Raw genomic sequence first — 17001 nt, forward strand, 5'->3', positions numbered from 1 at the left:
GGGGATAACAGTGGGGATAAGCAATAGAGAGACTGTCAAGCATGAGAAGGAAAGGGTCCAGAAAGGAGATTTGTGGAAGAACAAGGCTTTTTAAAGCTTCTGTGTATATTGAGATATGAAGAAAGGCATGTATATTCTCACGACTGGACATATGATCAGAAAAGACCTTAGATGACCCTAAGCTTTCATTCTGGCTAACCTTTAGGCTCTGTACAAGCAAAAAGTGAAGATTAAGGAACAGCTTTAATTGGCCCAGCTAAGCATTGAAGGATTGCCCCAGGGTGCAAAGACTGGGAGAATATTCTGTTCTTTTTTGTCTTTGGCTCCTGGTGTTTAAGAAATCTTTGTCAAAACACTAGCTGACCACTAAGCTAAAGGAATATAGATTCCAGTAGCCACACAGGTCTAACAATGCAGACTTTACAAAAATGATTTAGAAAAGTTACTAAGTAAAAGAGACAACCCATGTTATTACCAGCTAACAAACCCCAAGGAGGGGGCAGATTGTGGTTTCCAGAGTTGTCACTTTAAAACATTCAGTTTTCAATGGAAAATTACGAGGCATCCATATATGCCAAACAAAGTATAGCATATTTACAGGGTTAAAAAAGTATACATACTTCGAAGAGGAACCCTCAGCATTAGACTCACCAGACCAAGGATTTTAAATGAACTGTCTTAAATATCTCAAAGAGCTAAAAATAAAAAAAAAACCATAGACGAAGAACCTAAAGGAAACCAGGAGAACATAGAGATAAAAATGATAAAAAGAATAAAGACAAGCCTGAGAGACCTATGGGACACCCTTAAGTGTATCAACATCCACATAGTAGGAATTCATCAGAGGGAGAAGAGAGAGAGAAAGGTATGGAAAGAATATTTGAAGGAATAATGCCCAGCAGCTTCCTAAATTTGATGAAAGTATGAATTTCAGAAAGATTGAGAAGCTCACAAATCTCAAACTACAACCAGGAATGAAAAAGTAAAATGTATGCCCATAAAATGGAATATCATTCATCTATAAAAATGAATGAGAGCTGGATTCCAAGATGGCCGAATAGGAACAGCTCTGTCTCCAGCTCCCAGCGTGATTGACACAGAAGACGGGTGATTTCTGCATTTCCAACTGAGGTACCGGTTCATCTCACTGGGACTGGTTGGATAGTGGGTGCAGCCCACGGAGGGCAAGCCAAAGCAGGGCGGGGCATTGCCTCACCCGGGAAGTTTAAGGGGTCAGGGATATCCCTTTCCTAGCCAAGGGAAGCCGTGATAGACTATAGCAGGAAAATCGGGACACTCCCGCCTTAATACTGCACTTTTCCAATGGTCTTAGCAAAGGGCACACCAGGAGATTATATACCGCACCTGGCTCAGCAGGTCCCACACCCACGGAGCCTTGCTCACTGCTAGCACAGCAGTCCCAAATAGAACTGTGAGGTGGCAGCCCGGCTGGGGAAGGGGCGTCACCGTTGCTGAGGCTTGAGTAGGTAAAGCAGCCAGGAAGTTCACATTGGGTGGAGCCCACTACAGCTCAGCGAGGCCTGCCTGCCTCTGTAGACTCCAGCTCTGGGGGCAGGGCATAGCTGAACAAAAGGCAGCAGAAACTTCTGAAGACTTAAACATCCCTGTCTGACAGCTCTGAAGAGAGCAGTGGTTCTCCCAGCACAGTGTTTGACCTCTGAGAATGGACAGACTGCCTCCTGAAGTGGGTCCCTGACCCCTGTGTTGCCTAACTGGGAGACACATCCCAACAGGGGCCAGCTGACGCTTCATACAGCCAGGTGCTCCTCTGAGACGAAGCTTCCAGGGGAAGGATCAGGCAACAACATTTACTGTCCTGCAGCCTCTGCTGGTGATAACCAGGCAAACCGGGTGTGGAGTGGACCTCCAGCAAACTCCAACAGACCTGCAGCTGAGGGACCTGACTCTTAGAAGGAAAACTAACAAACAAAAAGGAATAGTATCAACATCAACAAAAAGGACATCCACACCAAAACCCCATCTGTAGGTCACCAACGTCAAAGATCAAAGGTAGATACAACCACAAAGATGGGGATAAACCAGAGCAGAAAAGCTGAAAATTCTCAAAACCAGAGCACCTCTTCTCCAAAGGCTCGCAGCTCCTCGCCAGCAACGGAACAAAGCTGGACAAAGAATGAATTTGACGAGTTGACAGAAGTAGGCTTCAGAAGGTCGGTGATAACAAACCTCTCCAAGCTAAAGGAGGATGTTCAGTCCCATCGCAAGGAAGCTAAAAACCTTGAAAAAAGATTAGACAGTTGGCTGACTAGAATAAACAGTGTAGAGAAGACCTTAAATGACCTGATGGAGCTGAAAATATGGCACAAGAACTACGTGACGCATGCACAAGCTTCAGTGGCCAATTCGATCAACTGGAAGAAAGGGTATCAGTGATTGAAAATCAAATGAATGAAATGAAGCGAGAAGAGAACTTTAGAGAGAAAAGAGTAAAAAGAAATGAACAAAGCCTCCAAGAAGTATAGGACTGTGTGAAAAAAGAGCAAATCTACGTCTGATTGGTGTACCTGAAAGTGACAGGGAGAATGGAACCAAGTTGGAAAACACTCTGCAGGATATTATCCAGGAGAACTTCCCCAACCTAGCAAGGCAGGCCAACATTCAAATTCAGGAAATACAGAGAATGCCACAAAGATACTCCTTGAGAAGAGTAACCCAAAGACACAAAATTATCAGATTCACCAAGATTGAAATGGAAAAAAATGTTAAGGGCAGCCAGAGAGAAAGGTCGGGTTGCCCACAAAGGGAAGGCCATCAGACTAACAGCAGATCTCTCGGCGGAAACTATAATCCAGAAGAGAGTAGGGACCAATATTCAATATTCTTAAAGAATTTTCAACCCAGAATTTCATATCCAGCCAAACTAAGCTTCATAAGCAAAGGAGAAATAAAATCCTTTACAGACAAGCAAATGCTGAGAGATTTTGTCACCACCAGGCCTGCCTTACAAGAGCTCCTGAAGGAAGCCCTAAACGTGGAAAGGAACAACCGGTACCAGCCACTGCAAAAACATGCCAAATTGTAAAGACTACATTAGGAAGAAACTACATTAACTAACGGGCAAAATAAGCAGCTAGTATCATAATGACAGAATCAAATTCACACATAACAATATTAACCTTAAATGTAGACGGGCTCAATGCCCCAATTAAAAGACAAGACTGGCAAATTGGATAAAGAGTCAGGACCCATCAGTGTGCTGTATTCAGGAGACCCATCTCACGTGCAGAGACACACATAGGTTCAAAATAAAGGGATGGAGGAAGATCTAGCAAGCAAAGGGAAAGCAGAAAAAAAAAAAGCAGAGGTTGCAATCCTAGTCTCTGATAAAACAGACTTTAAACCAACAAAGATCAAAAAAGACAAGGCCACTACATAATGGTAAAGGGGTCAATTCAACAAGAAGAGCTGACTATCCTAAATATATATGTACCTGATACAGGAACACCCAGATTAATAAAGCAAGTCCTTAGAGACCTACAAAGAGACTTAGACTCCCACACAATAATAATGGGAGACTTTAACACCCCACTGTCAATATTAGATCAACGAGACAGAAAGTTATCAAGGATGTCCAGGACTTGAACTCAGCTCTGCACCAAGCAGACCCAATAGACATCTACAGAACCCTCCACCCCAAATAAACAGAATGTACATTCTTCTCAGCACCACATCACACTTATTCCAAAACTGACCACAGAGTTGGAAGTAAAGCACTCATCGACAAATGTAAAAGAACAGAAGTCACAACAAACAGTCTCTCAGACCACAGTGCAATCAAATTAGAACTCAGGATTAAGAAACCCACTCAAAACTGCACAACTATATGGAAACTGAACAACCTGCTTCTGAATGACTGCTGGGTAAATAACAAAATGAAGGCAGAAATAAAGATGTTCTTTGAAACCAATGAGAACAAAGACACAACATACCAGAATCTCTGGGACACGGTTAAAGCAGTGTGTAGTGGGACATTTATAGCACTAAATGCCCACAAGAGAAAGCAGGAATGATCTAAAATTGACTCCCTAACATCACAATTAAAAGAATTAGAGAGGCAAGAGCAAACACATTCAAAAGCTAGCAGAAGGCAAGAAATAACTAAGATCAGAGCAGAACTGATGGACATAGAGACACAAAAAAACCCTGCAAAAGAATCTCTGAATCCAGGAGCTTGTTTTTTGAAAAGATCAACCAAATGGACCTCTAGCAAGATTAATAAAGAAAAGAGAGGAATCAAATAGATGCAATAAAAAATGACAAAAGGGGATATCACTACCAATCCCACAGAAATATAAACTACCATCAGGGAATACTATAAACATCTCCACACAAATAAACTAGAAAATCTAGAAGAAATGGATAAATTCCTGGACACATACACTCTCCAAAGACTAAACCAGGAAGACATTGAATCCCTGAATAGACCAATAACAGGCTTTGAAATTGAGGCAATAATTAGTAGCCTACCAACCAGAAACAGTTCAGGATCAGAGGATTCACAGCTGAATTCTACCAGAGGTACAAAAAGGAGCTGGTACCATTCCTTCTGAAACTATTCCAATCAATAGAAAAAGATGGAATCTTCCCTAACTCATTTTATGAGGCTAGCGTCATCCTGATACCGAAGCCTGGCAGAAACACAACAAAAAAAGAGAATTTTAGACCAATATCCCTGATGAACATCAGTGCAAAAATCCTCAATAAAATACTGGCAAACCAAATCCAGCAGCACATCAAAAAGCATATCCACCACAATCAAGTCAGCTTCATCCCTGGGATGCAAGGCTGGTTCAACATACGCAAATCAGTAAACATAAGTCATCACATAAACAGAACCAACAACAAAAACCACATGATTATCTCAATAGATGCAGAAAAGGCCTTTGACAAAATTCAACAGCCCTTCATGCTAAAAACTCTCAATAAACTAAGTATTGATGGAACGTATCTCAAAATAATAACAGCTATTTATGACAAACCCACAGCCAATATCATACTGAATGGGCAAAAACTGGAAGCATTCCCTTTGAAAACTGACACAAGACAGGGATGCCCTCTCTCACTACTCCTAAGCCAGGACAATCCGGCAGGAGAAAGAAAGAAAGGGTATTCAGTTAGGAAAAGAGGAAATCAAATTGTCCCTGTTTGCAGATAACATGACTGTATATTTAGAAAATACCATATTCTCAGCCCAAAATCTCCTTAAGCTGATAAGCAACTTCAGCACAGTCTCAGGATACAAAATCAATGTGCAAAAATCATAAGCATTCCTATACACCAGTAGCAGACAAACAGCCAAATCATGAATGAAGTCCCATTCACAATTGCTACAAAGAGAATGAAATACCTAGGAATCCAACTTACAAGGGATGTGAAAAGCTCTTCAAGGAGAAGTATAAACCACTGCTCAATGAAATAAAAGAGGACACAAACAAATAGAAGGACATTCCATGCTCATGGATAGGAAGAATCAATATCGTGAAAATGGCCATACTGCCCCAAAAATTTACAGATTCAATGCCATCCCCATCAAGCTACCAATGACTTTCTTCACAGAATTGGAAAAATACTTTAAAGTTCACATGGAACCAAAAAAGAGCCCGCATTGCCAAGACAATCCTAAACATAAAGAACAAAGCTGGAGGCATCATGCTGCCTGACTTCAAACTATACTACAAGGCTACAGTAACCAAAACAGCATGGTGCTGGTACAGACATATAAACCAATTGAACAGAACAGAGGGCTCAGAAATAACACTACACATCTACAACCATCTGATCTTTGACAAACCTGACAAAAACAAGAAATGGGGAAAGGATTCCCTATATAATAAATGGTGCTGGGAAAACTGGCTAGCCATATGTAGAAAGCTGAAACTGGATCCCTTCCTTACACCTTATACAAAAATTAATTCAAGATGGATTAAAGACTTAAATGTGAGACCTAAAACCGTAAAAGCCCTAGAAGGAAACCTAGGCAATGCCATTCAGGACAGAGGCATGGGCAAGGACTTCATAACTAAAACACCAAAAGCAATGGCAACAAAAGCCAAAATAGATAAATCAGATCTAATTAAACTAATGAGCTTCTGCACAACAAAAGAAACTGCCATCAGAGTGAACAGGCAACCTGCAGAATAGGAGAAAATTTTTGCAATCTACCCATCTGACCGAGGGCTAATATCCAGAATCTATAAAGAACTCAAATTTACACAAAAAAATCAACCCCATCAAAAAGTGGGCAAAGGATATGAACAGACACTTTTCAAAAGAAGACATTTATGCAGCCAACAGACACATGAAAAAATGCTTATCATCACTGGTCATCAGAGAAATGCAAATCAAAACCACAGTGTGATACCATCTCACACCAGTTAGAATGGTAATCATTGAAAAGTCAGGAAACAACAGATGCTAGAGAGGAAGTGGAGAAATAGGAACACTTTTACACTGCTGGTGGTAGTGTAAACTAGTACAACCATTGTGGAAGACAATGTGGCCATTCCTCAAGGATCTAGAACTAGAAATACCATTTCACCCAGCCATCCCATTACTGGGTATATACCCAAAGAATTATAAATCATGCTGCTATAAAGACACATGCACACGTATGTTTATTGCGACACTATTCACAATAGCGAAGACTAGGAACCAACCCAAATGTCCATCAATGATAGACTGGATTAAGAAAATGTGGCACATATACATCATGGAATACTATGCAGCTATAAAAAAGGATGAGCTCATGTCCTTTGTAGGGACATGGATGAAGCTGGAACCCATCATTCTGAGCAAACTATCACAAGGACAGAAAACCAGATACCGCATGTTGTCATTCATAGGTGGGAACTGAACAATGAGAACACTTGGACACAAGGCGGGAACATCACACACTGGGGCCTGTCGTCGGGTGGGGGAATGGGGGAGGGATAGCATTAGGAGAAATAACTAATGTAAATGATGAGTTAATGGGTGCAGCAAACCAACATGGTACATGTATACATATGTAACAAACCTGTACTTTGTGCACACGTACCCTAGAATTTAAACTATAATAAAAAACAACAATAGCAACAACTTGGGTCTCAGTACTTAGAAAACAACCATGATCAATAAAATAAACTTTTGCCAATTCCTTCAACTCAAAAAAAAAAAAAAGTGAATGACGCACTGATACTTACAACAATATAGATGAACCCTGAAAACATGTTAAGTGAGAGAAGCTGGACACATTTATATGAAATGACCATAATAGATGACTCCGTGGAGACAGGAGGTAAATAAGTGAGAGGAGGAAGAAATGGGGAGCTACCTGCTTAATGAGTACAGGGTCTCCTTTTCGGTTGATGAAAATGTTTTAGAACTAGATAGAAGTGATATTTGCACATCATTGTTCTTGTACCACATATCATTGATTTATACACATTAAAATTGTGAATTTTATGTAAAATTTAGTTTACAAAGGAGTTAATACCTATCTGATAGGGCTGCTTTGAGGATTTAAAAATGTAATAAATGGGCCGGGCATGGTGGCTAACACCTTAATCCCAGCACTTAAGGAGGGCGAGGTGGGTGGATCACCTGAGGTCAGGAGCTCGAGACCAGGCTGGCCAACATGGCGAAACCCCGTCTCTACCAAAAATACAAAAACGGTAAATAAATAAATTAGCCTGATGTAGTGTCATGCGCCTGTAATCCCAGCTACTTGTGAGGCTGAGGCAGGAGAATTCTAGAACCCGGGAGGTGGAGATCACAGTGAGCCAAGATCGCACTGCTGTACTCCAGCCTGGGCGATGGAGCGAGACTCTGCCTCAAAAAAAGAAAAAAAAAGTAATGTCATATGCTTAACAGAGTTATCTGGCATATAAATGTTATTTTTACAGGGTCAGAATCTCTGCATTCCAGAGTTAAATGTAAACTTTCTCAAATTCTGGAATATGAGAATTGATCAATTTATTTTGGAATTTGTAAAAGGTGGTTTTAAGACGTATATGATTAATAGAGCAGGTTATTACACCAGCGTTTTATATATAGGCTGATGAGTAAGTAAGTTCAGGAAAGGTTCTGTAATTATGGCTAATCAGACATGTATTACCCATAACTTTGAAACTGTAAAGTTTTCTCACAAATTGATCCTGAGTCTCATCGGAGACTATAAGGTGGGGATAAATCAATGTATGGTTAGGAAGGCATTTATGTTCTTATGTTTTACTAAGATAACCTGGTAAATAGATAATCTGGAGAATTGTTTAGTCTTCTTTGTTTGACATGGATTTTTTTCATGGAATATAATTTTTGAACTATGTTAGCCTTTTCTTGGTTGTAGGGTATTTTAACCATTTGAGAACTGTGGCTCCAAAGGAAAATGCATAAACGTACAAAACCAGCTATTCATTTTGAGGGGTTCGCAGATCATAGAGGCTTACCCAGAGATCTCTGGGTAAACGTTTCTCCTTTTAAGACCAGATGATAATAAATTGCAACTCCAAGGAAGAAGAAACCAGTTAGTTTCTGTGTTCGTCTTTATCATTATATGTTAGTCTTCTGTTTGTGAAGACTCTAGTCTGTGTGGAAAGGAAGAGTCACTACCCCTCAAAGTCAAGGACTTGGAGACTTATATTAATTTGTCTTCTTTGACTTTGAGGGGTAGTGACTCTTGCTTACCACATAGACTAGCCCAAGGTTGAATTTTCGGTATAAATGTGAGACCATGTCAGCAGAAATTCTGATATTCTTGGGAAGCATGTTGAACAAAGGGGATTATTCAGGAATTGGCAATTAGAATTCATTTTTACTGATACCATCATTAATTTTTGTTTAAGGTGATTTAAATAATTCTTTATTTAAATTCCTTTGTAATGTCTGCATAAAACACAAACTAGTATCCTAGTATGGCTTAGTTAAACAAAGATTAAATTTAGCGATTTTAGTTGGAGTTTTCCTCATTAAAAAAATACCTTAAATGTGATTTTTGTGTACAAGACTTGTGGTATCTTGCCTTTTAGTAATTCATAATCTAGCCTACTTTATGCAGTATTCATAATCTAGCCTACTTTAGGCTTGTTTGGTTTGTTGTGCCTATTGTTTCAATGAATGAAAGAGAAGGACTTTACCATATTTCTGGGCACATTCTGGAGCAAAATTTGCATATTGTATTATTAATTTGTGCTCTTAATTCTTAAGATTTACAGATGTGATGCCCTTTTCCCTCTCTAGGCAATGCATGAACCATTGCAAACCTGGCAAGATGCACCATACATTTTTATTGTACATATTGGCATTTCATCCTCAAAGGAATCATCAAAAGAAAATTCACTGAGTAATCTTTTTACCAGTAAGTTCAGTGTTTTTTTTTTTTTTTAATGGTTATGTTGTTATCTGGTTATGTCATTCATATACTTTATATATGCTTTTTTATTAGGTATTACAGATATCAGATTTCTTTTTCCTTCATTTGGTACTCCTGCTTTTAAAATTTTTAGTTAGTAACATGTTTTCAGTATTCTGAACTAGAATTATCAAAACTTGGTCACCAAGCCAGAGATCAGGAAATTGTAAATTAACATTGGCCGAGTGCGGTGGCTCATGCCTGTAATCCCAGCACTTTGGGAGGCCGAGGCAGGCAGATCACGTGAGGTCGGGAGTTCAAGACCAGCCTGACCAACATGGAGAAACCCCGCCTCTACTAAAAATACAAAATTAGCTGGGTGTGGTGGCACATGCCTGTAATCCCAGCTACTCAGGAGGCTGAGGCAGGAGAATTGCTTGAACCCGGGAGATGGAGGTTGTGGGAGCTGAGATTGCACCATTGCACTCCACCCAGGGCAACAAGAATGAAACTCCGTCTCAAAAAAAAAAAAAAGAAAAAATTAACATTGGTAATTTTTAGTGTCTCAAGAATTTAAGTGTTCTCCTTTCCAAGGTTGCTGCCTCGTTCATAGAGTCATCATCTCCTACCTGGAATTTGCAAGAACTTCCTAACTGGTCTTATTTCTTGTGGTTTCCCCTTTGTTTCATCATTGTATTTTTGCAATTTCCTTTCCTACTCTGCTTTCTTAAGCAGAATATGGAATAGAAACAATGATGGCAGCCACCATTACTTCGCTCCTGACTTTACTGGCTGTACTGGTATATTTCACCATTAAGTACTATGTTCACTGTAGAACTTTTGAAATATTCTTTATTTGGTTAAGGATGTTCCTTTCTATTCCTAGTTTAATGAGACTAGTTTCCTTTTTTAAAAAAAAGTTAAGAATGAATATTTAGCTTTATCAAATAGTTTAATTGTACTAATTTAAATGATCGTATGGGCTTTCTCATATAATAAGTTAATGTCATACATTAAATTAATGATCTTCTAACATTAAATCATTGTTGAACTTCTGGGATACCACTACTTGGTTTTGACACACACACGCACACACATATTCTCTCTGTCTCTCTCTTCTCTTCCTCCCTCCCTCCCTCTCTCCCTGCCCCTCTCCCCTTCACTCATACATGTGTATCCTCCTGTCTCTTTAGGCCTATGACTTTTAATGGATTATAGTCTCAAGGCACAGTTACCAGTGTTCATTTTCAACCTTCTTTGTTTGAAAATGTTGGAAGAGAAGCTGTATTCCACCCTACTTCAGCTTCTTCATGCATCCAGCCTGGCTCTGGTCCCTCTTCTTTTTCTTTGAAACCTGCTAGCTTCAGTGATCCCATAGGAACTCAACTTCCAACTACCATAGATCCCATAGGGACAGCACTTCCAACTACCATAGCCTGCTTTTGGTCCAAGAGCCCAACATGATCATGGAGTCAGCCTCCTGCACTGTTCTGAGTTTCTGTTTTGATTCTTGGAGATGTCTGTCTTGTTTTTGAGCTTATATCCTTTTTTGTTTTGTTTCTTTTTCTTTCTTTTTTCTTTTTTTTTTTTTTTTTTTTGAGATAGAGTCTCACTCTGTCACCCAGGCTGGAGTGCAGTGGTGTGATCTCGTTTCACTGCAACCTCTGCCTCCTGGGTTCAAGCAATTCTGCTGCCTCAGCCTCCCAAGTAGCTGGGATTACAGGCCTGCACCATCACACCTAACTAATTTTTTTATTTTTAGTAGATTGTATTTTTACAACCTACTAAATTATTATTTATCTGCTAAATTATTAAATATACTAAATTTTTATTTAGTAAATTGTATTTTTAGTTTCACCATGTTGGCCAGACTGGTCTTGAACTCCTGACTTCGAGTGATCTGCCTGCCTTGGCCTCGCAATGTGCTGGGATTACAGTCGTGAGCCACCACACCTGGCCTTGTTTTCTCATTTCGAAAATATCTTACCCTTCTTTTTTTGGAATGGAGAAGGTACATTATCACTAATACAGTTTTATCATTTTTCTTGCCTTCATTGAAACCTTTAGTGGCTCCCCATTGCCTATAGAATGTCTACATTTTGCAGCAAGGTTTATAAAACTCTTTACAACTTGTCCCAGTTTACCTTTTGCTGCCTTATGCCAAAACACTACTACTATATGGTATTATGTGCAGTCTCAGACTATATTTGTTCTTTAAATATACCACACATTTTCACAGCTGTTTTGTTCATGTTATTTCCTCTACCTAGAAGGCTTTTTACTTTGTTCCGGAAAATGTATACTTATCCTTCTGGTCTAGCTGAGAGGGACAGTTCTCTATGTAACTTTTCAACTCCCTCTCCCCTGCGAGGTGGTTACCCATTTGATGGTAGAAAACATCTTACTTATATTTCTATCTGCTATGTTTTCCATAGGCCTGTGAAATAATAAGTGCTTAGTAAATGTATATTTTAGCATAGAGCAGGGGCTGGCAGATTTTTTTCTTAAAGAGCCAGATAGTAAATATTTTCTCTATTATAACTACCCAACTCTGCGATGGTGGTGCAGAGGCAGCTGTAGACAATATGTAAATGAGTGGATGTGGCTGTGTTCCAGTAAAACTTTATTAACAGAAAAAGCTGATGGCCAGATTTGGCCCATGTGCTGTATTTTGCTGACCAAGGCATAGAGTAAGCAAAGAATATGATGCAAATATTTACTGAATATTTTGTTTACTCTTTTATTGAATTAGGAAGGTATACATGTAATAATCAGTTTTGCTCTGAAATTTTTATAATTGCTCTTATGGAATGCTTTTTTTCATGTAAGTATTGGATGTGGTTTACTTTAAATAATGGTATATCAGAAGCTAGTAGGGAATTTTTGTTGAATGAACAGTTACTAGTCTGTCTCTAGGGATGATCACTGCTCAAATAAGTCAGATTTTTGTTGATTAATTATACCTAGAATATATCCAAATTACTTTATCAATACAGTAATAAAATAGTCCATCTTGAAATAGTTTTTTAAATTACAGATAATCTTAAAATTAGTCAATAAGTTTGCTTTACTAAGGCAAATATATCTTTCAGATTTATGTTACTACTATTCCTTTTTCTGTCTCATTAAACACTTTGTTATTAAAAAATTCTTTGAAAAATGTTAACTAGCAGGTTTTGGGGAAGTTCAATTCTATGTTTATTGGATGGAGCTTTGCTTCAAAGCATCTGAACTTTTGAGTTGTTTTATTTTTGAGTGAGAATCTAGGGTACATGATTATGAAGCTAGATTTCAATCTTACTGTATCAAGGATGGTATTTTTTTGTGTGTAAGTTAATTTAAATTTTTAAGTTTTTTTCCAATGCCTTCATTCTGAAAATGATAGATGAATGTAACAAGATCACATAAAATTGGAGTCCATGAAAAAATAGTAAAGCAATAGGAAAATACAGGTGAGGAAAGATAGAAAACAAAGAAGATGGCAGTATGTAAAAAGGAAGTCCTGTAAGGCATATTTTACTGATGTGTAATAAGGAAAAGTATATGTGAAATATGTTTAGAATTTATGTGTAGAGTTGTTCCAGATGGGCAGCAGAGAAGGCTGTGTGGAGGAAATATTCAGTCTAGTCTTTTTAAAGATGTGAGTATGGAAGCAAAAGAGCCTTCCCACTTCAGACTATGGTGGAGGCATGGAAACCTGTGCAGGACACAGCGTGAACTATGAGAACACTTAATGACTTTCCAAGTGCTGTACAAATATAATGTAATATTGACCAGGATTGAAGTGCCTAAAAGTAAATGACCCAATGAAAGTCTTACTGATTTCATGAAACAAATATTAGGCAATATTTTTGTTTAATTTCTGCGTCCTGTAAATTAATTCTGAGGACTGTGTTTTGGCAGTGACTGTTGAAGTGAAGGGTCCCTATGAATACCTCACGCTTGAAGACTATCCCTTGATGATTGTAAGTGACTTTATATTATTTAACCTCAGTATTGAATGGTTTCGGGTTCAAAGATTGTCCCATATTTTGTGGCAGTATTCTTTTTAATGAATTGTTCCTATGCAATTCAGAAAATGTTGCTTGTAGTCCTGGATTTACTTCTTATTAGACAGGGACTTTGAGAGAGTCAGTATACCCTTGTGTGCCTCATTTTCTTATCCATATAATGAAGGGGTCAGAGAGTGACCTGTGGAAATACCTCAGAGGTCATCTCACGTTCTCTCTAGGATCCATAGTGGGGCACTTTTTACTACAACTCTGTCGTTTCTGATCCCACTTACATTAACTAAATGAGGCTGGGTACCCTGGCTCATGTCTGTAATCCCAACACTTTGGGAAGCTGAGGCAGGCAGATCACTTGAGGTCAGGAGTTCGAGACCAGCCTGGCCAACGTGGTGAAACCCTGTCTATACTAAAAATACAAAAATTAGCTGGGTGTGGTGGCAGGTGCCTGTAGTCCCAGCTACTCGGGAATTTGAAGCAGGAGAATTGCTTGAACCCAGGAGGCAGAGGCTGCTGTGAGCCAAGATCGTGCCACTGTACTCCAGCCTGGGCGACAGAGTGAAACTGTCTCAACAACAGAAAATTACCTAAATGATAAAGCTCCCTTCTCTTCATTTTGTGTGTGTACATGTGCACATACATGTATGTGTGCATACGTCTGTGTCTCAGAATATCCTTTTTTTTTTGAAACGGAGTCTCGCTTTGTTGCCCAGGCTGGAGTAGTACAGTGGTGCGATCTCGGCTCACTGCAACCTCCGCCTCCTGGGTTCACGCCATTCTCCTGCCTCGGCCTTCCGAGTAGCTGGGACTACAGGCGCCCGCCACCACACCCAGCTAATTTTTTGTATTTTTGACAGAGACAGGGTTTCACCGTGTTAGCCAGGATGGTCTCGATCCCCTGACCTCGTGATTGGCTCCCAAAGTGCTGGGATTATAGGCGTGAGCCACCGCGCCCGGTCTCAGAATATCCTTAATATATTTTTGCTTTCCTTTGTTCATGGTTATTCTCTTCTTCCTTTCCCTTTAATCATTTTCCTATTTTGTTGTGTTTCCTTGCCTCTAGATGTATCCTAATCATGCCATTTTTCTTCTTCAGTGATGTCTTCATCTACATAATTTAGATCATGAGCTGAAATAGCTCCTTCTTTAAAAAAAAAGAAAAGAAAGAGTCTCACTCTGTCTCCTGGGCTGGAGTGCAGTGGCATGATAATGGATAATGGCTCACTGCAGCCTTAAACTCCAGGCTCAAGCTACCCTCCACCTTAGCCTCTCGAGCAGCTAGGACAACAGGCCTGTGCCACTATGCCTGGCTAATTTTTATTTTATTTTATTATTTTTTATCTTGAAACGTAGTCTCACTCTGTTACCCAGACTGGAGTGGAATGACACGATCTCGGCTCACTGCAACCTCCAGCTCCCGGGTTCAAGCTTTTCTCCTGCCTCAGCCTCCTGAGTAGCTGGGACTACAGGTGTGAGCCACCATGCCCAGCTAATTTTCATATTTTTAGTAGAGACAGGGTTTCACCATGTTTTGGCCAGGCTGGTCTTGAACTCCTAACTTCATGTGATCTGCCCGCCTCTGCCTCCCAAAGTGCTGGGATTATAGGCGTGAGCCACCACGCCTGGCCTAATTTTTATTTTTTGTAGGGACACAGTCTTGCTATGTTGCCCAGACTGGCCTTGAACTCATGACCTCAAGCAGTCCTCCCGCTTCAGCTTCCCAAGGCGCTATTACAGGTGTGAATTACCACGCCTGACCAGAAAAAGCTCTTTTACTATAGGAGAGCAGGCTGAGTGCTCTCTATATATACCATATATGTATGTGTGTGTGTAATAGAGAGCACGTTTTATATGGTATGCATATGTGATACATATGTATATATACACACACACATATATATGAGAGCATTCGCTCTCGAGGACAAGTTCCTATGTAGTCTTCTCTGCTTAAGACAAGATAATTTTTCATATTAGTGTTAAGCTCCAAAGGAATAATTGTTTTTTAACTAGAATTATTTTTTAACTATTTGATACATTTTAATATATAAAAATGTATATTTTTATAACTTGTTAAGACTGTATATTGATTCAGGACAGGCACTGTGGCTTATGCCTGTAATCCCAACACTTTGGGAGGCAGAGATGGGAGGATTGCTTGAGCCCAGAAGTTCAAGACCATCCTGGGCAACATAGCAAAACCCCATCTCTTTAAAAAAAAAAAAAAAATAGTATATATACAGACTTGACTCTTGGTTCTAATTCTCCTTTTTATCTTTTACCCAATTTGATAACAGTTTTTCATGGTGATGTGTATTGTATATGTCCTGTTTGGTGTTCTATGGCTGGCATGGTCTGCCTGCTACTGGAGAGATCTCCTGAGAATTCAGTTTTGGATTGGTGCTGTCATATTCCTGGGAATGCTTGAGAAAGCTGTCTTCTATGCAGAATTTCAGAATATCCGATACAAAGGAGAATCTGGTAAGTAACCAAAAAAATCTTTGCCGGTTTGAGTGGTTAGAAGCTGAGATGTGTGAAAATATTCCTAAGGTCAGCAGTCACTAAATAGGCTTAACTTTTCAATTACTTAATTATTACAATAACTTAAGCAGAATCACTATGATTCTGACTTCTGTTTTTAATCTTATGAGTTCAGTGATGTAAGAGTAATTTTACTGAAATATGCTCACAAAAGTCACAACAGTAGTGGCCACTTTGGGAATGATTATTAACATCATCAAATCTCAATTTCCATTGATTTCTAAGGCACCATTATCCATCTAAGAAGGTAAACCATGTCAATTTAATTGTAAAATGTCATTGATTGTAAGACACACCTTGATTTAAAAAACCTCAAAATGTGATGGGAAAGTACATCTAATTGATAAAATATAGTCATATCAAGAAAATAGGAGGGTGCTTACGGTTTAGTAAGGTGAACTGGTAATGACAAGGTGTTTTATACTGTAGTTTTTTGTGATTGCTTCGGTTTTTTTCTTGTCACACCATTTAATTTAGTCATAATCATTATTGTGAGATAAACTGATAAGATTTCCCCTGGTCCTTGAAAGGTCTTGAAAATAGTGGATCTGAAAATCAGTTAAACTATACATGCCAACAAGTGTGTACACGAGTGTGTTTTATGCTTTTCTATGTGTAGCTGTATTTCACAGTTTTTAAAAATGGGGGAAGTTGTCTTGATGCTACAAACTCTCTATATAGGGTGAGGTATTCTGTTAAAGTTTTAGTGAATTTGGGGGCAGGTTAGGGAGGGAGCTGAGTTGAGCGTACTCAGATTGCCATACATACACATGAGTAAGATTGTGAGTGGTATCAGCTTGTATACTGTAAAAGCTGCAGAAGAGGTATTCTATTTTAGCAGGACTAATATCAATGCTTACTTTGAAGAGTGTAGAAATCAGCAGTCTAGTATTGGCATCTTGCCTGTTGTCAAACTTAGGTTATGGTGCCATTTCTCCCCTTCTCTTTCATAGTCCAGGGTGCTTTGATCCTTGCAGAGCTGCTTTCAGCAGTGAAACGCTCACTGGCTCGAACCCTGGTCATCATAGTCAGTCTGGGATATGGCATCGTCAAGTAAGTATTAACTTCCTGTATGGAAGAGCACAT

The 17001-nt window shown here is 39.2% G+C and overlaps 1 protein-coding gene across 4 annotated transcripts in view; it reads left to right on the top strand.

Moving 5' to 3' along the window:
• The window catches only part of LOC113219484 (transmembrane protein 87A), a 64553-nt gene that overhangs the window by 20711 nt on the left and 26841 nt on the right, over positions 1–17001 (top strand). For all 4 annotated transcript variants that reach the window (XM_026447920.2, XM_026447922.2, XM_026447921.2 and 1 more), the window contains exons 7-10: positions 9259–9376; positions 13274–13335; positions 15672–15855; positions 16869–16968. In XM_026447920.2, the coding sequence (XP_026303705.1) occupies positions 9259–9376; positions 13274–13335; positions 15672–15855; positions 16869–16968 (464 nt within the window). The remainder of the gene's footprint in view (positions 1–9258; positions 9377–13273; positions 13336–15671; positions 15856–16868; positions 16969–17001) is intronic.

Source organism: Piliocolobus tephrosceles, unplaced genomic scaffold (assembly GCF_002776525.5).
Source record: "Piliocolobus tephrosceles isolate RC106 unplaced genomic scaffold, ASM277652v3 unscaffolded_110, whole genome shotgun sequence".
Taxonomy (NCBI): Eukaryota; Metazoa; Chordata; class Mammalia; order Primates; family Cercopithecidae; genus Piliocolobus; species Piliocolobus tephrosceles.